This window comes from Epinephelus fuscoguttatus, linkage group LG20, assembly GCF_011397635.1.
Source record: "Epinephelus fuscoguttatus linkage group LG20, E.fuscoguttatus.final_Chr_v1".
Lineage (NCBI taxonomy): Eukaryota > Metazoa > Chordata > Actinopteri > Perciformes > Serranidae > Epinephelus > Epinephelus fuscoguttatus.
This window is the reverse complement of record NC_064771.1, coordinates 37477719-37502229: the sequence shown is the minus strand read 5'-3', so window position 1 is coordinate 37502229 and position 24511 is coordinate 37477719. Positions and strand designations below refer to the sequence as shown.

Below are 24511 nucleotides of genomic sequence, written 5' to 3'. Positions count from 1 at the left end.
TGTGTCGGGCCAGGATGTGGAGGCTCAGGTACGGCAGGCGGAGAGCCAGGAACAGGCTTTGTCAATCCTGCTGCTGCAGATTTGATTCAATAATTTCATAATGTGCAGTAATCTGATGTTCTCTTGAGTTTAGTAAGCTATCCGTGCTGCATGTCAGGAGGGGCCCCATCGTGTGTGTGTGCAGGAATGTGCCTGCTAAAATGAAAAACATGAATTTTCCATTGAGGAGTTGGAGGACCTCTATAGGAGCCCGCTGTATAGATAGAGAGGCAGCCCTCTGGGGAGTACTTTCCTGAGGGCACCGTATAGTTTCCACCTGTGTTTAGCGGTGGGCAGGTTCACATGTCAGGAGGTTTCTAAGTTTGCCCCGCTCCACTCTCCCCCGCCCCTCCCTCTGCGGTTGTTTTGTGGCGTTGGAGGCAGGAGCAGGAAGCATTTGTTGTGCACAGGATGCCCCCTAAACGCACCGCTCCCACTCGGCTAATAACTTTAACACTTCTTCTTCCCTTTGGCCGCACACAAACGGGACGTGTTCACTTCCTCTTTGGCAGTCGCTTCCTCTGTGGTCAGCAGGCATGGCGTTCACTGTGTGTGTGTGTGTGTGTGGTCAGACCAGGCGAGTAAAGCGATACTATCTTATGCAAGCTGTTTCTCCCCAGGGATGAGCCAGTTATGTATTTTCCAACTGGGTTCTGTTTTTATTTGTTTTTTTCCATTTGATCCAACTGGTCCAAATATTAATAACCCTGAGGAAGGGCCTTGGCCTCCTCCCCACCCCAATTATTTTGGTACAGTCCCTAATGAGGGAAATGGCCTCTTTTGAATCTCCGCTTGCACAGAACCATAATTATCAAGGAAATTTAAATGAAGTTTGAATGTTCTTATATAAAGCAAGAAAAGTCATAAGAAGTAAAAGATTATAACTACGTTTATCTGTGAAACTCGTGTTTCATTTGGACTAAAAACACCTGCTTTCAGTGCCACAACTGCTGCTGGAAATGCAGTGACGTGTCACTAAAATACACTCACTTTTGGTGGCAAAATCACAGTTGGAAATGTCCCTGTGTATCACTTAACAAAATGTCCACTTTTGCTGTCACAAATATCGCTGGAAATGCAGTGACGTGTCGCTTAAACACACTCACTTTTGGTGCTATAAGCATCGCTGGAAATACAGCAATGTCTCCCGAAAAACACCGGCTTATGGTGTGATGATCTCCGCTGGAAATGCCTCTAAAAATGTCATGTTCATTGGTCTTATTTTGTTTAATTTGTATTGTATCTACTTGTTTGTCAGACTTGCATTGCATTATGGTCTATATGCGTAGGCAGAGTTAATAAAATGTCACATTATTTTCAAAGTGCAAAACGTAATACAGAAAGGAAGTCATAACCGTACCGAGGAGCACATGAGCTACTGTAAGTGATTCTAACATGACGACATCCTGGGATTTTTTTTTATATTATTATATGGAATTGCCTCTCTTTCAAAACTTCCCAAAAAGGAGCAGTGTGACCTCATAAATATGAGTCACTCATTGTTATATGTCAGGATTAAAGAAAGCAAACAACATGTCACAGTTAAGTTTTTATTCGCTGAAGCAGGATCTGATAAGTTTTTGTCTGACAACTACGATTTGAATAAAAAACATGAATGAGCGGGAGATGACTTGTACGCTGATGAGCAGAAGTCAGTCAGGAGGAAGTGCCCCTCACCCCGTCTCACCCTCCTCCCTCCTCCCATTCTTACACAAGCCTCACTCTGATTGATTCATCTCTTTCCCACTTTCTACAGAGACGAGCAGGAAAAACAGCATAAACACTTCTGGGATGGGGGGCGAAGGGTGAGGAGGGGGGTTTACAGGATGTTGTTTGAGTTTCAGATCCTGTTTTCATCTCTTTTCCCAAGAAGTAACTCAAGCGCAGGTGCAACAGCAGCAGCCCCCCCTCCATCTCCTCCACCTCCACCTCCACACCCACCCCCTCCTACTGCCAAGCCCCACCCTCGCTCCCTCCCCCTTTTTGCCCAAATAAGTACAGCTCTTCCCCCGTTTGGTGGCAACTCTTCTCCTCACAAAGCCTTTTATTGTTGTACGGACTTTTTGGCATCGGTCATGTATTAGCAGCGTGAGGAGATTAAGGAGGGCGGAGGGATCAGAGATTTTTCAGGAGGACTTTTTTGTTTTATGTAACAATTTTTTTGCTCTTAACAGGATGAAAATATTTACTTGTCAGTCATGTTGTACAGTTTGGACCAGGGCAGCTTGCTGTTTTGCTCTACAGGCTTTTCTCCTGGTGTTATTTCACGGAAGAACAACCCAAATGCCAGAATAATTGTTGAGTATAGTACGTTTCTGCAAACCACAGATATGTAACATTTTTGCATTTTTATGTAGGGGATATGTTGAAACTTGAGGCACAAAAAACACTGTTATGGTGAGGAAAAGATCATGTTTTGGCCTGAAATTCCTGGTTGTGTCTGCTAAGAAACACCCACTTTTGGTGCCACAGTTGCTCCTGGAAATGCCATGGTGTCTCACTTTAAAACATCCTTGTTTAATGCTGCAGTCACAGCTGGAAATGCTGAGATGTGTCGCCAAAAAACCCCCTCTTTTGATGCCACAGCCGCCACTGGAAATGCTGACACGTGTTGCTTAAAAACACCCGCTTTTGGTGCTTTAATCACCGTTGGAAATGCAGCAATGTGTCACCAAAAAAAACCACCCGCTTTTGATGCCACAATTGCCGCTGTTAATGTCATGATGTCTCACTTAAGTACATTCTCTTTTGATGACACAATCACCACTGAAAATGCTGCACAATGTAATCAATAAACACCTGCTTCTGGTGCCACAACTCCACTGGAAGGGCAGTGTTGTGTCACTAAAAATCACCCACTTTTGGTGCCACAATCGCCGCTTAAAATGCAGCAATGTGTCGCCAAAAAATTCTCACTGTTGGTGCCACAATTGCAGCTTGAAATGTGGCGATGTGTCACTAAAATACACCCACTTTTGGTGCCATAATTGCTGCTGGAAATGCAGCAATGTGTTACCAATAAGCATCTGCTTTGGGTGCAGCTGAAAATGCAGTGTTGTGTCACTAAACACACCCATTTTTGGTGCCACTATTGGCGCTGGAAATGCTGTGATGTGTCACTAAAAAACACCTGCTATTGGTGCCACAATTGCTGCTTAAAATTTGATAGTGTGTTGCTAAAAATCTTGCTTTTGGTGTTATAGTTGCTGCTGGAAATGCTCACTGTTGGTGCCACAATCGCAACTTGCGATGTGGCAACGTGCCACTGGATATGCAGCATTGAGTCACTAAAAAACACCCGCTTTTGGTGCAACAATTGCTGCTGTGAATGTCATGATGTCTCACTTAAGTACATTCTCTTTTGGTGCCACAATCACCACTGACAATGCTGCACAATGTAATCAATAAACACCCGCTTCTGGTGGCACAACTCCACTGGAAAGGCAGTGTTGTGTCACTAAAAATCACCCACTTTTGGTGCTACAATTTTTAAACAGCTGCTTGTTTGTTGGTGTCAAACAGCGGTCTGCAGCTTAGCAGCTGTATTGCCCAGGTTTCAAACCATCCACCATCCCCTGGATCTCCCGATGACAATGTCAGCTCATATAGACATAATCCGAACTGGGTCAGACTGTGCAGAAACGTACAATGCCAACATTTTCCTCTGGCGACTGGGCTGAGATGAGACAGTGGGTCAAGTGAGGCTTTGGCTTCCAGTGTTGCTCACAGTTAGAAGCTGCAGGGTGCCGGAGGCAAAACATACATTAGGCCCCACATGTCTGCAGGCACGCTTTGTTTTTTCCAACTAACACAAAAGCAATTCTGTTGCTGGACATGACATGATGTAACGGCTGCTTTTGGTTACTTAGAAACATAAATGTCAAAAGTTTAATGAACATAAAAAATCCCCGCTTGTGCCCCGCGTCCAGCACTGAACCCAAAACTTCACATCCCCCCAGAAAAAACTCAGGGGCTGCATTTCATTATAAATCATTCTGCAGTTTTTAAGTGCACTGCTCAGTAGAGTTTCCATGAGATCATCAGCTGTCAGTATGGGAAGCCAGTCGCTTATATTCTGAAATTCAAACCAGGGCACGCAGCAGCAACATGGCAGGCGAGCGGCGAGGGATCTCCCGCTGGGAAAGATGTAGAACTGGTGACACACAACCTGCAACATGAATACTTTATAATATATGAATGAAAACAGCCAAAGAGACACTGGAGAAAGATAAAGTGTGTATTGCTTTGGAGTCAAGAGGATTTTTTTTTTTACCTTGAGGGGAATAAAGGCTTTAAAGGGAAGTCACAGCAACACAATAAATGTTTATTGAATAAACAGGTGTGGCTGCTGTTTGTAAAGACCAAAATCTGTTCTGCAAATATGAAGAGTTCAGCATCAAGTTAATTTGATCAGTTTTACAGAGGAAATAAAATCTGCATCTTCTTCAGTTTCAAAAGTCTGATTTGAATCAATTGATATTCATATCGCTGTGAAATGACTGGAAGAAAACAGCTGCCTGGAAAACATTTAAAAACATTTCACAAGACCACGCCAAGAGAGTTATAGGTTGCAATTCGTTTATTACATATAATGGATGATGGGGATGAGGGTTAGGGGAAGCTGGGGAGAGGACTGAGGGATGTTGGATGGAGGGAGAGGGAAGAAGGGAAGGAAGGAAGGTGTGGGGGTTGGTTGGGGGGCTGGAGGGTGGAGTCCGATGGCAGTTTGGTGTCGGCTGAAGGGAGGAGGGGGCAATGAATCCAGGGACGTTGAGACATAGTGGGGGAGTCGTCTCTGAGAACAGAGTCACAGGGTGTGCAACTTTTTAGCACATTAGCTAACGTTAGCTTCCATAGCAAAACAAACAAGTGTGGTCCTCCTTTGTAAGATTGGCTTCCTGTGACATCATCCATCCACTGAGTGAGAGCATACGGGTCGGCCAGTCTGGTCCCGTTGGTCAGTGTTTACTTATTCAAGTAACACTGGCGGTCCCGGAGAGTGAGTGACCTGACATGGTGCGTTGGTAAATTCAGTCTGACGCTCTACACTAAAATGAGAGCCCTGTTGGTGGAAGAAACGCAGCGTTATATTTCTACATGAATGAACCAACGGTTAAGTTAATCACACATTCACTCCGCTCGGCGCTCTGCTGCTCCGTCTCCACAGACAGAGTGTCCAGAGTGCGCTCTGCCACTCTGAGAGTGCGCTGCTCTGGATAACCCAACGCTACATTCAGACAGCGCTCCCAATTTATGGGGTCCATGTCATTGATTCGACAGCCCATTAGTCCGACTGTCCGCGGTGCTGAACGGCTCGTGGCGGGCGTATGGTGCGCCGCGACCGGCTTGAGGTGGAGCAGGCTCACGGCTTTTTCATTTTAACCCACACCATGATCTTTTCCTGACCCTAACCAAGTGGTTTTTGTGCCTAAACCTAACCAGACCTTAACCACAGGGCATCACGATGATTTCAGAACGGACTTCGGAACAATGAGTTTAATATGGTCGGAACAATGGGCTGTCGAACCAGTGGGCAGTTCTCAATTTATCAACGCTCCAGTTTGTGTCAGAGTGCGCTACCAAAAACTTCTCCAGCTGTTTTTCTGATGCTGTGCACATTAATCATGTTTGTAAGGGAGTTTAAAAACACAAAATGCTTTTTTCCATCTCTGACATGGATCAGCTTCTATTTGTAAATATTCCTGTAATTGAAATGATCAGAAAAATAACAGATTTTAATAAACAACTCAAAGTGTTGTGAAACAGTGAGACAGTAAACAAAGTCTCCTCCTGCCCACAGAGAGGTGGAGGTGCATCCAGAGGAAACTCAAATGACGTTGGAGGATCGGGGAGAAAACACAGTGTTGGAGCATAAAAAGAAGCCAGCTGTTAAAAATAAACAGAAGAGCGTTCCAGTGACACTGAAGAGTGTTGGGCATTTAAAAAACAGGCCTGTCATCTCCCAAAGCCTGACCTTTAACCCTGAGAGGTGGCCTGATTTACACAAAGTGTCTGGGTTCAGGGGGAGAGAAGTGGGCTGACGGACAATCCTCCGTCCTCATAAACAATAAACACAAACGTGTCACATGTGGATTTTATTTTACTTTCTAAGAATGCAGGATGACGGTTTTCCAAACTGTACGATGAACTTTGATCCACAAAGTCTGCGAGATGCTCGTGAAAGGAAGGAAGACGTTGTGTGGTGCCGTGTGAAGCTAAAAATATCCTCCTCCAGACTTTAAAGTCTGAGGCTAAGACTTCAGGGGGCGGCGGGGGGATGTGCGTCAAAACACACACAGTGTGTCAGAGCAGGTGGTGTGTGAGAAACAAGGAGCGGCAGGTAGTTTGCTTTGTCGTGAGGTCCAATCATCTCCCAGCGCACTGTTTAGGTTTCCTCAGCTTTGTTTTGCTTGTGTCAGCCGCTCACGCTCTCATCTTGCTTTTGTTTTCTCCAGCGGGTGCAGGAGATGTTTTTATTTTCTGTTTTTCTGCACGCATGCTACACTGTGCACGGAAGTTCAACTGGTCCAGTTCCCAGCCCTGAGGCACGCCGCCTTATAGCTGCTGCGCTACGTGACATTTCTCTGGCCTCCTTAGGAAAGTTTACAACCTAAATACTGAATACTGTACATTAGTCCGAGGCCACGAGGACAGACACACAAAGACACCAGCAAGTGAGTTAGGGAAATGCAGCTCAAACACATCATGACGTCTACGCTGAAGTTATACTCAAGATTTTTGTTAGATGTCTTTTTTTAGATATTCAGGTAACATAAACTTTTGTTTTACAAGGATTTAAATCACATTATATTCCACCATGTTGCTGGGACCTGTTTCATAATGAAATAAAAATGCTGTTAACTTGGACTTCTCGAAATTTTCCACACAGCTTTGCCTGGTGTAGAGCTGAGGTAAGCAATTTTATTTTGGCGTCATTGGACGAAAATCCCATCATAAACTTTGAGTATATTGGTATTTAAGCAGACTGAGAGGAAACTGAACTTCTGCACCTCCTCTTGGCTCTGTTTTCAAGCTTTAGAAAATCTAACTTGTGATGGGAGAGTGCGTTCCTAATGGCTGTTCAACCGATGCAGATGTGCGTGCACGTCCCTTTAGATTGTGAAAGCCTGATTCAGTTGCGAAGAATCCTGCAGAGAACATTGTAGCGTCGGCATCGACTGCCTACAGAGCAGAGCAACCCAAAACAGGAAGACGGGCTGATCAAAGAGTCAAAAAGAGAGTCTGACAATAAATAAAATAAAACACGTGTCAGTATCAGTGAAGTGTTTCAGAGATGGAGAGAAAATGTTGCTAATAGTTTCGCTTGTTTATATCTATATAGCTAACATTAGCTTGAAACACAGTGTGCCCTCACCACACCTTACCATGACCTTGGTGATCCTTTGGTTTATCGTCATTATCAGGTCAAAATGTCTTGTTGGCGTGCTGAAATGAGCATGCAGGTCAAAGCACCGCTGTGCCTGAGTACAGCTTCACAGAGCTGCTTGCATGCTTAAGGCCTCAGTTGGCTTCAAAGTGCTTCTCTGATGTCTAACAATGTCTGAACCGCCCTCCTGTGGTGGCTGAAAAGGGCCAAAAACATTTCCATTGGTAAACACGTGCTGCAGCTTCAGAAACAATGCCAGTTCAAAAACACGTCAGAAAACACAAACCAAATACAACAACGTGCTGCAAGTGAAAAATGTTCCTAACAAATACATTTACAGCGAGCTGCAAATACAGAAATGAAGCCGAGTCAGAAACACACAAACCTCAGATGGAGCAGAAAAATGCAGCAGATCCAGTCAACGCAGGCCTCGTGATGGAGCGCTAACGTTAGCGCGACATTAACGCCAGCTACGTAAATCTCTTGCTAATTTGTAATGTTAACAAACAATCTCTTGTCTGGTTTCTCTTTTGGGGGCCTGTTCTACTCAGCACTCCCCCTGCTGGAGGCCTGGAGAACTTCTGCTGTTCTGACTGGATCTGCAGCGTTCTCATAGATTTTAATATTCCGTAGATACCAGATGCTAAAACGGCACTTTTTCATTCCAGTAGAGCTGCTCACCTGGCGCATACACCAAAAAGGTTTCCAGGTTTACTTCCACCATGTAAGACCTGCCTCCCCCGCTTTTCAAGTGTAACAAGGGTTAAAAAAAGAAAAGAAGTATATCCCAGTTTATTTAAAGCACACTGAACCCTCTGGTGTTTTTTACCCCCCTTGTCTCCTAAAGTAAAAGACAAGCCTAAACAACACACACACGGAGCTTATTGTGTAAAAATACCTCTTTTTTATTGAATTTCCATCATTACAATTGCACATAATCAGTTTGAGCAATCTAAAATATTCATAGAAATTCATTGAGCTCTAAATGAACAGTCATCAGTCTTTAGCAGAGGCTTTAGAGATGTGTAAATATACTGAGAACTTCACTTTCCACGGGGCAAGGAGCTGTAGCCACAGTGACCCTCCCCGAACCCGCCCAACAGCAACCGAAGACCCTCGTCCACGTACAGTAGCATCTCTGGATACGTCTTATTCTGAAAAAACAGCCCGCTGCCGCCGCCGCCCCGACACCCCGAATAAAAGAACACAACACCGCAACATCAGAAGTCACATACAGCTGTGTGTACCAGCAGTTTACCACCTGCAACAGAGAAACAGAAAGCCTCACGGTTCACAAGTCATGTCGTAGTATTCGACCTGGAGAACGCTCGAAGCCAGAAGTGTTGTGCAATAGATGGGTAAAACAAAGCCTTCAAGAAACCTCAGCACAGTTCACACACACACAAACGACAGATTTACACTCGATATAATCTGGCGCAACACGATCTGTAAAGGGCTGGAAGCGTTACACACGGGCTTTTCGATATTTTTGATTCATCCGCTGACACATTTTGAGGAGGAGGAAGAAGGTGAGCTGAATTTCCTCTGGTTCCTTTCAAACAAAAAACAAGAGGCATCTTGTTCCAGTAAAAGCTGCTCGCTCACTGGATTTTACCAGCGCATCATCCAGAAATACGTGCCTGTTGTTGGGTACTCAGATTAACTCAGAGGTTAAGAGGGGACTCATGATGGGATGTGACAATAATCGCCCCGCTAAGGACAGTTTCCACTCGGACGTCCTGCCCCCGTTGACCCCCAGTGACAGAGGTTTACTCAGCAGGTGAGCACGAGCCACAAATAGACTCGCAGACGGGAATTCCCACAAGCAGGCAGACAAAACTGTCGGTGCTCACACAGACAACACAAAGCCTGACGTGTTACAAGAGCGGAGACATCAAAAGACCTTTTCTTGATGCGGGTCTGAGGATGGAGGAAGGTGATGACTGTTTTATCAAGTGACTCGCTTCATTATCTCCCCAGAGAGGAACAGCAGAGTAAAGATAGAGCCAGCACACTGACTGGGACAGACAAACACACACATACACAGGAAAATGTCAAACGACGGGTGATTGGACTCGACTCTTTTCTCATTACATCACATTGAAAACTGAATATGAGTCAACAGTAACCAGAAGTGTTGGCGCTGTTTGCTGAGCAGAAGAAATAAACAGAGTTGGAGTTATAAGGTTCTGAGTGACGCTTCGGGATGCTGAGCGTCAAACATGTGACAAAACAGCCCCGTGGAGAATTTTAATAAACTGCTTTCTAAAGAGATCTACACAAACATAAATTAATTTAATACCATAATTAATAGAGAAACTGATAATTCTCAAATGATACTCAGATAACCTGCTGGTTGATGCTGAACGACAGGAAGGGAAACAAAATGACTGTCCCTTCACTAAGAGCTCTGTAAACATTTCAACAGCATCATGTTGTAACAACAGTCTCAAACATGCATAAAAAGGACCCAAAGTCTTAACAACGCGTTGCATGGCGGTGGCATGATGTGTAAGACTACGTTCTCACAACACAGAAACACGAATGCAAAGTCTCCTACGAATGGTCGCAGTTTAGGGAAAGATTGTGGTTTAAAATAACTACGTACGGGATTTAAGTGACATAATCTGGATTTTGCGGTAGGTGTTAGCCTCCGCCAGGGTTGTCCCTTGTCTCTGATCCTGTTTGTGATATTCATGGACAGGATCTCGAGGCGCAGCTGGGGGGAAGAAGCGTGAGATAGATCGGCAGTTTGGTGCAGCGTCTGGAGTGATGCGGCCGCTGTACTGGACCGTCATGGTGAAGAGGGAGCTGAGTGAAGAGGCGAAGCTTTTGATTTGTTGGTCCATCTACGTCCCAACCCTCACCTGGGTAGTGACCGAAAGAATGAGATCGCGGATACAAGCGGCCGAAATGAGTTTCCTCTGTAGGGTGTCTGGGCTCAGCCTTAGAGATAGGGGGAGGAGTCAGACATCTGGAGGGAGCTCGGAGTAGAGCCGCTGCTCCTTCGCGTCGAAAGGGGTCAGTTCAGGTTCGGGAATCTGATCGGGATCCTCCTGGGCGCCTCCTGTTAGAGGTGTTGTGGGCACGTCCCACTGGTAGGAGGCCCCGGGGCAGACCCAGAACACACTGGAGGGATTATATCTCTCATCTGGTCTGGGAACACCTCGGGGTCCTCCAGGAGGAGCTGGGAAGTGTTGCTTGGTAGAGGGATGTCTGGAGTACTTTGCTCAGCCTGCTGCCCCCCCGACTCAGCCCCAGATAAGCGGATGAAATTGGATGGACTTTGTGTAGTTCTGTTAAGTCCATAAAGTCATGCAACTACATGACTTTTAGCTTCATACGGGACACAAACAGCTGTCTCCTGGTCAAAAGTCCATGTTTGTTTGACCGATCCAAATTATTATTTTTGTTTAGTGTTATATTCTTGCTGGATCAGCGATTAGTTACACCAGCTGAGCCAATTTGGAGCCAATACTGATATTTCTGACATATTTAATTTAGTCTATTTTCCCAAGTTAATGTAAAAATTCAACCCTCACAACCAGGTGAGTCACATTTCCTAAATTAGTGCACCTACCGGTAAACGACAGTGACGTCATACATGACTGTTAGCGGTCTCAGTTTTAAACACGTGGGTAATGTGGTCAAAGGGTCGCAGGTAAGATAAGTCTGTAGCAGAGCAGATATTCTTAAATATATTTCAAAATAACGTGTCTCAAAGAGAAGTCTCTGCAGGTGAGAAACTCACGCTGCTATTTGAGAATTTACAGCTTCATTCAAAATCACATCAGAACCTCATACCTCCAGTCTCTCTCAGAAAAAGCCAAAAACCTTTTGCTGCAAGTGAAACAGCATCCACACAGACTGCAGCCTTTCATGGTCAGACCGACAGTTTTCTTACAGTAACAAACCCATAACGTGACTCCGTGACTCGGCTCCTCGGTACAGTGCAAAACATCACAGCAACATGCAGTGTCAGCGTGTCCCAGAGAGGAACCCGAAGGACAAAAACAGTGTTTAAGCATCATTCACAAAGACGGAGAAGTGTTTCAATGTCAGAGTTCACCACAGAAATACATCGTCAGGCACTTAAAGACCCACAAATACCACAGACACACCGAGATCACTGCTACGAGAGCATGCAGGTGATGATGAGTGAGAGCGGAGCAGGTGGGATGTCAGAGTGTCTGGATGTTCATCACGCTGCAGGCGGGTTGCACACGCTCACATTCCTACCCCGGCTCTTTGGTCACACTCTAAAGCAGTGAAATGATGATGGTTATCTGACAGAGGAAGAGGACCAGAGATGAAGGATGATGGATCAGGACAGATGTGTGACAGGCAGCGCTGCAACGTTTCACTCTGCTGAGAAGAAAGACTTCCTCATGCCATAAAACACTGAGGGAGATCACAGTTTCTCAAGAGTATATTTCCATCTTTGGCACAAAAACATACTGATGAGGGAGAGGGAGCCCTTCATGTCCTCATTACGGCAGCTGGCAGTGACTTTGGTCTGACAGACTGCCACCGACACTCTGACTCATCACAAAGGAAGAGTTAGGAAAGTGAGACGCACGTAGGAGTAAAAACGCAATCACATCCAGCGTGTCGTCTGCTCTCAGCAGAGCGGCTGTGGTGAAACGTTTGCTAACCGTGATGGGAGGAACTAATGGAGGAGGGGGAGTAGAGCGAAGCTGTATGAGCCACACATTTGTCTTTGTAGTGACACTTTAATGAGTTACCTGGTGGACAGTCAGCTAAAGGCAGCGGGACCTGAGCCCAGCAGGGAGCAGAGTGTGGTGTGAGGGATGAGAGGAAAGTTACAAAACAGGAAACGAGTTCAACGACAGCGTGGATTCAACTGGACGAAGCACAGAAGAGACTGTGAACGGTGACAAAACAGCACAAGCACAATTTTTTCAACAAATTAAAAAATGCTTATAAAAGGTAGTGAAACTCAGAGTACAACCTGGTGATGCTTGTTAAAGGCCCAATCTGTAATTGTTTTGTGAATTACAACTAAATCTACGTTGCTTGAAGACTTTGCCTGGAGCATGTTCACACAGTCGCTGATGATTGGAAATTGATTTCTAGCCCAGTTTTTAGGGATGCACGATAATATCGGCACATCGCTGGTAGCAGCCAGCACCAGCTTTAAAATGAACTGTCCCATGAAGATAAGTTTTTTTCAACCTCTAGGTATGCACAATAATATTGGCACACCATCTGGATCTGAATCTGCCAACATGCTTTTTCTTATTTTGCCCAACGAATGAATGTTACACACATTGAAAAGTATTTCATGTCTCCATCTGCTGGTGAGCCGTCATGGACGAGCACGATGAGCAAAGATGGAAAACAGGTGCAATTAAAAAGCAATTAATTTATCATATATGAGGGTAAATATAATTAATGTTTGTTTATTAATCGGTCCCTAGTTATTTTGTTATTTGTTATTTTGAGAAAGTGGCCCCCCGGGTGGAGCAGGCTGAATAATATTCCTCACCTTAAGGCGTACAGGAAGTCAAAAACCAGCCTCATTTACCTCCCTGTGACCCCACCCGTTTTCTTTTTAGGGGTTTTGGACTATTTTGGATTTAAAATGGCGATTTTGGCCGAATGCTGAAAAGTTTGCACCTCTGGATATCACCAGAGTCTGCAGAGCATTTTAGCATCTTTTAATTCCTTGTTTTGGTTTTGCAGCCCTGCAACTTTGCTTCAGTCGCACTGCTCCGATTAACCAGCTGCTTTCAGCGTAGTCCTGATACACCAAGTTTAAACTGCACCAAACAAGGGCAGACGAAGTTAGTGACTAGCTGCTGAACATAGACTTTGAGCTGTCGCAGCAGAGCGGGCGCCATCTTGCCATCGCCTTCATCGCGTGACTCAGAGGAGCATTTAGCAACTAAAGTTGGTGGAGACCAAAACAAAGCTAAAAGGAGAGTGGACTCACGTTAGTCGAGTCACCACAAACACAATTAACTATTTTATAAGGTGACAATATGTCAGTTTTGGAAAATGTTCTGCTGCCCCCAAGTGGCCAAAAAAAGACTCAGTTAATGCAGCTTTAAATGAGGCCGTTGTCTCATGTTCCTACTGTAACACTTGAAACCTGAACTACACTTTAACACAGCCAGGTGCCATGTTTTTAAGGTACCTGAATTATTCTTAAAAAGGGGTGTTCTTTCTAAAAATGATCACAGTGACTAAAAAGATGAGTTGAATGTATTCATAAATATATTTTACATCATCATCATATTCAGTGGTGGCATCCTGTGGGTGGTAACATGTTAAAACTAATAAATTTCACAGCAGATTCAAATCCTCTTTGTGTCTTAATTTAAATCACAGAATGAGCCTTTAAGCAACAATCAAACATCTTCAGCACAACAGACAAACACAAATGCAGAAAACATCAAGTGATAACCAGGTAACAAAATATTTATAGGCAATAGGATGATGGAAATTATCCAACTGTGACGACACCCTGCCATCCTGCCTCTTACACTATTTCAAGTTTCCCATTTTGTCATTAGAGTAGTACTTGCATAACAACGAGAGGCGTCAGCTGAGCTCCATGTCGGCAGCCCCGAGCTTCCTGCCATCAGAAACCACCATGAGAAAAAAGCCAAGAGCCAGAAGGCAACGACAGACGAGAAATGAAGAGAAATGCTGACGACCTGGAGCTGCGTCTACAACCAGAGAAACACAGAGCGATGAAACAGGAAGTGGAATTATGATGCTGTGAGTGTGGAGAGGGAGGACGCTGATGTGATGGGAGAGGCAGAGATCCCTGCATCGTCCTTATTACAACATAGTACTTTGTTTTCTATAGAGAGGCACATAGAAGGCTTGCAAGTTACAGTTTCAAAGCATTTACGTGTTTGAGCCAAGACGAACACGACAGGAACATAGAAAGCCCACACGAACACACGAGAGAAGTCTCTGATGGGGCGCTCAAGTTTTCAGAGGGAAAACAGCAGTTGTAATAAATAAGAGAAACTGCAGTAAATATGTCTGGGGAAAAAACCTGGATCTAAATAATAACAACAATAATTAATATAATATTATTAATAATAATAATAATAATAATAATATCCAGTTCTTTTCATGTTGAACATGGAGTGGAGAGGGATGTGATTGGCTCAGTACAGACAACAAGGAGAATATGGGCAATCTTCTCCCACAACTGACCACAATGTCAACACACACACACACACACACACACACACACCTCAATTAAAAATGTGTCCAGTAGGGCTGTACCGTTCGTCAGATTGAAATTGCAGTTTTGTTTACGTGTGCAGTCTCATTACGCTCGTGTTTCTGCGTTAGCAGGACGTCTGCTGCACCTAACTAACAGCTTCTAACGTTCCCTAAAGTTGCACTGTTGCAGAAAAAGTCCCGCATGTGACGTTTTGGTTCGTGGACGATCATCAGGCAAACAGTTCTGTGACAAAGAGCGGCTGCGAGTTCTCATTTATAAACACTGCGTACGCACAAAACGAGGCCTTCAAGAGGCGTACGCCACTTCCCACGCAAAAGCTGTGATCTATGAAAACAGACTTGATGGGAGAAACTTTGACCCACGCTTACGAACATTTTGGAGACGGGAAATTGGTGACGCAGATGATGAGGTGGAGCCTGACTGTAGAAATTGACAAATATTTTTTGACGTACGCCATTTTTGGCTTTTGTCCATACGTATTTTTTGAGTATGGATCCTACACAGTGTTTATAAATGACACCCCTGGTGACAGAATAAAACAGCGTGCAAGAGTTTTTCTACAGGTTGTGTTCTGCTCGTCCTTCTCCTACACACCTGTTTGGAAACAGAAGTGCAAAGTATTCTTTTGTCCTAAAGTTGCACCCACAACATGAGAGAGCGACACAACAAAGCTCTTGTTCTCCGCACATCTGTAACTATTAATTTGAACCACTGACTGTATAAAATAATGGACGCAGCCACTGTGACGTCACCCACTGGTTTGTGGTGACTTCTGAAGCTTTGAGTTCGACGTTTTAGTCGTCACCATCTTGGTTTTTTGGAGCTAGAAGTGACCATATCTGGATGAGAGGGTGGAGCTGTGGAGGAGCCTTAACGCACTCTTAACAGGTGAGTTTTATGAAAATTCAATGTACAGTTGTCATGAATGTTGTAATTAGTTACAGAGACCAAAACTGTTTTTGTACCGTGCTGTAAACGTGTTTATTTCTGCTGTAACGTTGGACATTTTAACTTTGAGGTCTGTGGGGACTGACTCACTCTTGGAGCCAGCCTCAAGTGGACATTAGGGGAACTGCAGTTTTTGGCACTTTCGTGCTGACTTCATTTTTCTTTAGCTTCAGAGGTCACTGCTTGGTCTCATTCATCTTTATGACGGCAGGGTTTTCGTCCCACCTGTGAGTGTCGTTTTTTGTTTGAAAGAGCTGTAAACACTCGGCGGACGACATCATAACCCGGCCTAACATACCCTGCTCACACCACAGAGTGACACAGCACGATTTATTTGGGTCTCCTCATGGCAAAGTAACTCATTCTAGGTCATGCCAACAGTCTACACTTTGTTCTTCCTGGTTCTCTCCATTCGTATGAAGGGCGGTGCCGTCAAACCAGTTTGCAAATGGGTCCATAGCACATATGTGCATATTTAAAGGTACACACTGCAGGATTGTCTGTTACGGTTTGTAAACACGATCGCCAGTGAAAGTAGAAGTAAAAGCCAACACCAGACTCGTTTGGCGTTTCGCCTCGTGATATGTGCATTTCTGTGTCTCTTGGAGCCCTGCTGCTTACGGTCTGGCACCTACTCCCTACCCTTTTATAGAGCCCAGACCTCACCTGAGCGCCTATTAACGTCCTGAATGTGAATCTGCATTTCCTTTTATAGCACAGGCATGACCTGCCTCACTCTCCCTCTGATTGGCTAGTTGGTGCTCGTTGCCTTCATTGGTTGGGTGGTTGGCGAGAGGAACGGGACTGGCTTAAGTATGAACATGATGGTAAGCCAATCACGTGCAAAGCAAGGCAGAGTAGGGCAGGTCACGCTTTCACCATCCTAGGAAATGCAAATTCGCCAACACAGCGCCTCACACTGACAGTGAGTCACAAGTGATGACTGAGAGCGATTAACTCGGGTGCTGGTGTGACCGAGTCTTAAATGGTCAACACAGCTCTGTTTACAGCACGCTTGACGTCTGCAGTGGTAGACGTGTTCATGTGTGTTGCAGAATTCGCTCCGTACATATATTTACAAATTTTAAGTTGCGTGTCGATGGCCCACACAGACTCTCACAGACGTGTGAACACAGAAAGTATCGTTTGAAACTTCGCACAGTGACAAACGTCGCTCTGTATGAACTCAACCAAACCACTGTTATTGTAAGAGTTAGAGATGGGAATCAAAATCTGAGTCCAGTTAAAACCAGTTCTAGATCGTCCGATCCTTCGGAGAGGTATGTCTCCAAACTTAATTCCTTTTATCTATGCTGGCATGTTTTTGTAGGCCTATTTTTTTTTTTACACAGAAAACTGATCAGGAATCATGAAGTGTAACGATAACGACATCATTAAATTTCATCAGTTCCCATCCCTAGTTAGGATCAAGGAAACGTTAGCGAGTATTTGCAACTTAAACTACCACAACACCAATTCCAAAGCTACGGAAACTATCAGACTGAACCGATTTCGGGAAGAAATTTTGCTCTTGAACCCTGTTTCACCGGACGTCAATACAGTAACAAAAATAACTGCAGAAGATACAGAACAGGAGTCAGAATCAAGGAAATTAATGTCTACAACCTGAGTTCTGCAAAAACTTTACGAAGGTTTGGAAAAACCTCAGGAAGGAACGGTTGAGAGACGGTTTCAGATTTCAATACGATGAGCACATGCATGTGTTGAACAGGACAAAATACAAACTACTGCATTGAAACGCTACGACCAAGAAGGACATGAAGGTACCCCAATGACCTGACACCTGCCGCTTTGCCATAAAACACATACACAACAGCAGCGTCACTGTAACTGATGACATCACAGGCACGATGAGACTGCAGAGGAAACATTTCATCAAACAGAGAAAATCATCTCGACTCTGAGCGCAACAATCACAACTCTAATCCCAAACCAGTGCAGCCCTACAAACACACACATATCATGCACCAGCTCACACACACTGACACACACACACTGACACACACTCACAGGCAGCCAGAGCCCAAAACGTGTAGTAGACCTCTGCTGTCATCAAGGGAGAGCAGTTGAAGTGCAGTACCTATGTGTGGCCACCAGGAGGGCCTTAAATCTGCAGGTCTCTACAACTGCTCCTCATCTGAGCCTGTGTCACCCACAGATATATTCTGTACATGCAGTCAATTAATAAACCGATGCAACACTTTGCTTTGAGTATACAAACATTTAGATTATACATAGATAGCATTATATCATTCATCTTTTTATATAATCTGCACCTCTTTTCACTTCTGTTTTTCAGCAAAAAGAAAAAAACAAAACAACCTCGAGTGTGACCGCGACGAGGCCGAACTCCTCACGGTCGCTCACTAACAACGTTTGAGTAGTAGGCGGTGCACAGAGGAGGGACACATCTAACCAAAGAGGGAGTTTTTGCATACAGACATCTTAAATTATGTGTGAGGCACCCGTCTCCCCCACCCCTCCGTGTCAGGTCATGTACAGAGGACATGGAGGCCAGGTGGGGGCGGGGACAGACTCCTCGCTCTGCTCCGTCAGCGTCTCCTCTGGACTCCTTCTGGAGGGAGGGGTGAGAGTAGGCAGGGGGGAGTCCTGCAGGTAACTGGGTGGGGGGGCTGCGATTGGTGCTTCTTGTTAGTTTGTTGTATTTTTTCTCTTCATGACAGATCTCCCCTCCCTCCTGTGCAAGTGCGGCGACTCAGTCCCCCAAGATGACTTTCACAAAGCTAGCCACGTCGGTTTCTTTGGCCTCATGGGAGGTGAAGAAGGGATGTTGCTGAGGAGGAGAGGACAAGGAGTCAGCCTGAGGTCAGGAGAATATCAGCTGTGTGTCTAATGATGCACTGAAGCACCTCCAGCAGCATCTACTCATATGTGAGGGACTGTCAGCCATATATAAGCTACGGTCTTAGTGCGCCCTCCAGTGTCTGATTAACAGCATTACAACATACATGCAGGCTGTGCATCGTTCAAACTGTAAAAAAAATGAAAATAAAACTTTTTTTTAAAAAATATTTCATATTCTTATTACTATATTTTAATTTTTATATATTTCTTAATTTTTATATATATCTATATCTATATATGTATATATAGATATAGATAAATATTTAAAATATATATATAAAAATTAAATATATATATATATATATTTCTATCTTTTTTCATATTTTATATAGAAACATCAAAAAATATGAATATAAAAAATAAAAATACATAAAATATATAAAAATAAAAATATATTGTATTTTCATTTTTATATATATTTTTTATATTTTATATATATTTTTAATTAAAAAATATATATATTATTAGAATTATAGGCATAGATTTCAAGGGGGGCACAGGGGACACAGCCCCCCTCAACATTTAGACCATGTGCATAAAAATATAAAAGTAGCAGAGGACTTTTTTTTGACAATATCAAAGACATTTACACCATAGATTGATGCAGAAAATGTACAAACTGGTGCATAAAAATTCACTAGAATGCAGGAAGTGTCTGACACTAAAGCTTTTTAGTGAAGGACCTCAAACCCCTTCATGTTATATGTCTTCTGCCCAGCGCTGAAAGGAAACCTTTGCCCTTGTTTGGAATACATAATAATATTGATACTAGAGATACTGGAGCACATTTTTTTGTATTTTTCAATGGTTGATTGCAAGCAGACAATAAAATATCATATTTAAAACAAAACAAAAGACAACACTCACCATGAGTTCTGTGTAAGTCGGCCGCTCTTTGGAAACTTTCTTTAAGCTGCAGACGGAAAAATCAACATCAGTTCATGACAGTTCATGTGTTAGTTTTTTTGTTTGTTTGTTTGTTTTTTTAATTTTTTACTCCATCATCCTAAAATACACTGTCACTCACAGAACCCTCTCACACCGATTCAGATGCGTTTTATCGTTCTATTCGGAGCAAAATTTCGCCGTACGTGAAAAAATGAAAAGACACATTTCCTGCTTTGCCTCGCTCCACTAGAGTCACCTATCTGACTGACATCACTTCCTCCCTGTCTTTCATTTGGCACCACATCTGCATGAGGGGGCGGAGCTGTGTGTGGTCCACATCCTCCTCCTCTTCATCATCCACCTGATTATTACTATCTGACCTGCTGACAGTAGCTGTCTGAGTTATGACATGATTCTGTTTCTCTGTCTTGATGCAGCTGTGTCCCGCTGCCACATTTTCATCACTTCTTGGTCAAATGTCTCTAACGGCTCTGACGGATACGAAAAACACAGAAAATCGAACCTGCTCTGAAAACTTAAATGACGGAAGAAAGTTGTGCGAACGTGACTGACACAACGTAAGATTGTATTGGACGATAAAAATGGACTCCGTGTGCAGAGGCCTTAAATCTAACCACAGTTCAACCACAGCGCTTGTGAAAGGTAAAGTTTCAAGGTATCTGCTAAGAGCGTACAAATGTAACGTATCCACAGTTTGCAGAAATGTACACCGCCAACATTTTTCCTTTTTGGATCGGGTTGCAAATGGAAACTTTAAGGTTTTGAGAACAATAATTTCAAGTGTTACAGGTTTGTGTATTTACAGCTTCACTCTCCTCCATGTCGGCAGCTGGACTCATGAGATCAATCGAGAATGAAGTCTTGATTTGCTTCAGTCTGCATCTCAGTTACCAGTGGACACATTTTACTGTCCCAAAGTGACATACTGTCATATCGCCCGACCCTAATGCTGTAATGTTTAACTCACAACAATGCCAACGTGTCTTTAACCATGCTGACAGGACAAAAGAACTCGTCACAGGATGAATGCCTGCGTGGGTAAGCAAGCAGCTCTGCCACTTCAGTTCAAATCAAAAGCAAGAACTGGAAAATTAAACCTGACGTTAGGGACATTTGTCAGTTTGAGCTTCTCAAATCGAAGGATTTGCCGTTTCTCTCTGTTTCATTCTAAAGTCCAGATGAAATGACATTTTGAGTCTCTAGCTTCAGTATCATGACATATTTCCAAATGAAACAGGAAAGGCAGGGGGAAGTAATGTTGGGAGGAGTTTGATTTGATGGTTGAAAAGCGGGCGTGCAGTAACAGCTGATGGGACGGTGGTAGAGATGAAATCCATCGTGTCCTCCATGTGACGGTGCAGAAGCAGTTCACTGTTAAATGCCTTGTTCATAATCTGGAGCTGAACTGAGACGGCTCAAATTTTAATCAATTTATGTTAGAGTACAGCGTCACTGTGTCGATGGTGAGATGCTCAGATATACTCCCTGTGCAGAGGCCTGACACTGTACATCCTGTCAGAACAACAACAAAAGAACAACATAATGAACTCAATCTGACGAAGGGGAAATTAACTGAAGCCCACTCAGTGCGCATCGACACACATTTCTATCTGCTTTATTGTAGAGACTCTGCTGGCTCGACGCCTGTGGAGATCAGTCTTGAGTGGGTTATTGTGTGGAAGGGAAAACAGAAGACAATCAGAAATCTGGAACTGAATGTTTTTCTGGCTGGTAAAATAAAATGAGAGTGAACAACAGACAGAGAGAGAGAGAGAGAGAGAGAGAGAGAGAGAGAGAGAGAGACGTACCACAGAGAGCTGAAGTCCACAAACTCGGGGGAGAACTGTTCGGCAGGAAGCTGGGGCGAAGGTTCTTCCACCACCTGCTTCAGCTGCTGGAAGGGCGTCCCCCACGAGTCGTACGGGAAGCGCAGGATGGCGAGCTCGATCTGAAACAGAGGTCACTCCGACACTGAGAACATGAACCGTGCATGACAGGTCTGGTTTGTCATCACACTTGACACCATCCAGGTTTCTGATCTCACGTGCACACGTGTCTTTGACTCTCTGACGTCAGCCACACTGTTGTCTCTGTATTTCTGATCTTCTTCTAATTGAGTGTCAATGTTTTTAACTATAATCTACACTTTAACATGTTTCTCACCCTGTGTTTCTACGTTTAGTGATCATATATTCTTGTTTGTTGTTCTGTGTGATTTTATTTCTGTTCAGACTGATACACATGATGGTGCTTTGTTTGCTCTTTGATTGTTTCTAACGTCTTTGTTCATGCTTCCTCAACTGACACCCCGAGTCTTAAATAAAGGTTTGATGCTCAGCAAGCTACAATTACTGTTTTTGCCAATGGGTCTGGGATTTTTTAGAGAGCACACATGGAGGGGCAGGTCAGGTCTCCGTCAGAAAGGGCCGTCTGTTTGGGAAGTACTGAGCATACGACTAGATAAGTGAGGCTGCTGTCACACCTGCCCTGTTTGGTTCAATCCAATCAAACTCAAATTCGTTTGCCCCCTCAGTGTGGTTCATTTTTGCAGGTGTGAACACAGCAAACCAACTGGACTGAGACCTTCTTGAAGAGGTGGTGTCAGTCCGGTTCCAAAGGAACTCTGGTGTGGTTGGTTTGTGGTGAGAAGGTGTTCGACCTGGATGTGAAGCAACTGCAGTCACATGACACATTGTTTGGGTTAAACATGAGCATGTTACAGTCCTGGAGGATTATTAATGTGCACCTCCTCCTGTACTGCCTTAATATGCACATTCAGCACATCCAATGCATCAAAACATTGTTTTCTAGTTGGAGCCGCGTTTGCCTCGTTTTCAAACTGTATGCTTTGACTAAAATGAACAATGACAGCAATATAGTCCACGATGAGCAGCGCTAAAATCAACCTGCGTAGTTGTCCCTCCATTGTGACATTAGAAAGTGTCACATTTATCTTGCAAGTGTACTCTTCTTCAACGTTTGCTTTACTTCCTGGATTTTTCCCACATGGAAATTCTGACCAATCAAGAGCAGCTTTCTCACACAAGGCATTTGATCTGGTCCTCTTGTAAATGCTGCCGTGAGAACACCAACCAACTCTAGGCAATTATACAACTTTGGAACAACATGAGTCCCTGATTCAGACCAGAGGAGACCACTCTAGGGCTGACAGAGACTTGGATTATACTGCACGAGTGTGAGAGTCTGTAAATGAATGTTTGATGTAGTTTAGCTGTTGTTAAACGTGGAACCCTACGACTTCAATTCATCAAAAGAAAACAAAGGTTTCTTCATGAATGTGTCATGACACAGGGCGAGTAACTGACGAACAAGTGATCATTTGGAGGGTGAAGTATCTCTTTAATGTTGTCATTTAGTTGAGTTGTTTTGTGGACTCTGAATTGGCACATTTCTTCATGCAAAGTCAAATTGTTTTGTGTTTTATTTATTTGCAGCATACTTTGCCACATGTGCTGATCGTATTATTCAGGTTTCTGAAATCAGGATATATTTACATGTAAATGACACTAACACACACAGGGATCCTCCAAAATCACAACCAGAACACAAGTCCACATGTGAACTACTAAAATATTATTCATGTTTTGTCAGGACATTAATGACAGCAGCTACAGAGCCACGTGGTTTCCAACTTATTCAAACCAAACCTCATCACCTGCTTCACTCTGCAGTTGCTTCAGTGCTGTCGGTCCACGTGGCTCTTAAATTCTCGAGGAGTCACCGATGCTCCAAAAATCAACCCAAAATCACTCAGAGTGCGTTTTATTCCCACGCTGATTACTCACCCGGTCTCAGCCGGCTCTGACGAGATCTCAGAGTTAAAACATAAACTTTTTATCTCTCAGAATTCATAATGAAACCATTTCTCCAAAATCTGAACTGTTCTTTTCACCTCTATCATTTAGAGCCCGTCTCCTCTGCCCACTAAACACTTATTGTAGCTCTTATTGGCGTTCACATTAGACTCATGCTGGAACATTTGCTGCTGGTCTGTAATGAGCGGTCAAAGAAGAAGAAGAAGAAGAAGAGGCAGAGAGAAGGACGAGCCGGGCTCATACGATGGCAAATTGCCACAGATTGCTGAATCCTTGACGCCAAAATATTCTCTGGTCTGAGTTGGAAATGTGCAAATGAGAAGGCAATGAATATTTAACAGCTCATAATAAAACGTCTAGACACCGCTCCGTCTCGAGCCGTGCTCATAGAGAGGCACATTTCTTTTTCATTATGAATCATTTTCACCCTTCACTTATTTTTATTTTTTTGCAGTAATGAAGACATTGAGATAAATGGAGATGAACACATTAAGGAACTGGTCTTCAGAGCGAGAGAGGTTTCCAACAAATATTCACAGCGAAATGAAAAATAAAAAGTGATTAAAGCTGATTTACCATCGTGATTCCTAAACTCCAGATGTCAGACTTGACGTTGTAGCCTTTCTGGTTCGTCTCCGGGTTGATCCGCTCCGGCTGCGGGACACAAGCAAAGGTGATGTCACTTATGGCAACGGTTGTCAGGGACGACCTGCACGCCTCCCTGTCATCCTAAACTTCTTGTACACACACGGGCCACTATGTTCCCTGATTGTAACTGGCCCTAAAAGCCACTCAGCCAATCAGCAGCAGGGCAGTTAAAATGTAACTAAATGTGTGGATGATAATGAGACAGAGAAGTGAACCTGTTCACCTGCCGACTGACGAGCCAGGCCTCAGATAGAAAAAGGCTTTTCATGTACAAGGTTTGTCCTTGTGGTGAAATCTGACCAAAGTTATGAGACGTAAATGTGATTTTAGACTCTCTGATTTTTCTCTCGTTCTCTGGACACTTAATCATCCAGAGCAAAGATCCAAATATCTGAATAAAACAAAACCACTGGATAAAGTTTTTTCTGCTAAAGCTAAAAGATGATTCACTTTTTTTTCCACTTGGGAGTTCCAGTGATGAGACGTGAACACAGCATGGACATATTACCAATATCTAAAGGTTCTGTATGTCATGTTTTGACATGTATTAATTGTTTTTTATTACCAATGAATGAACAAATTGTAACGTAATTTAAACTCTGAGACCTTCCTGACTTTCCCGGTTGC

The 24511-nt window shown here is 43.8% G+C and overlaps 1 protein-coding gene across 1 annotated transcript in view; it reads right to left on the bottom strand.

Moving 5' to 3' along the window:
• Positions 1-14635: 14635 nt before the first annotated feature.
• Positions 14636-24511, bottom strand: part of map2k6 (mitogen-activated protein kinase kinase 6) — a 45738-nt gene continuing 35862 nt past the window's right edge. The window contains exons 9-12 of the mRNA XM_049563383.1: positions 23813-23890; positions 21209-21348; positions 19359-19404; positions 14636-18420 (exon numbers count right to left, since the gene is read on the bottom strand). Of these exons, the coding sequence (XP_049419340.1) occupies positions 18343-18420; positions 19359-19404; positions 21209-21348; positions 23813-23890 (342 nt within the window). The 3' untranslated portion in view covers positions 14636-18342. The remainder of the gene's footprint in view (positions 18421-19358; positions 19405-21208; positions 21349-23812; positions 23891-24511) is intronic.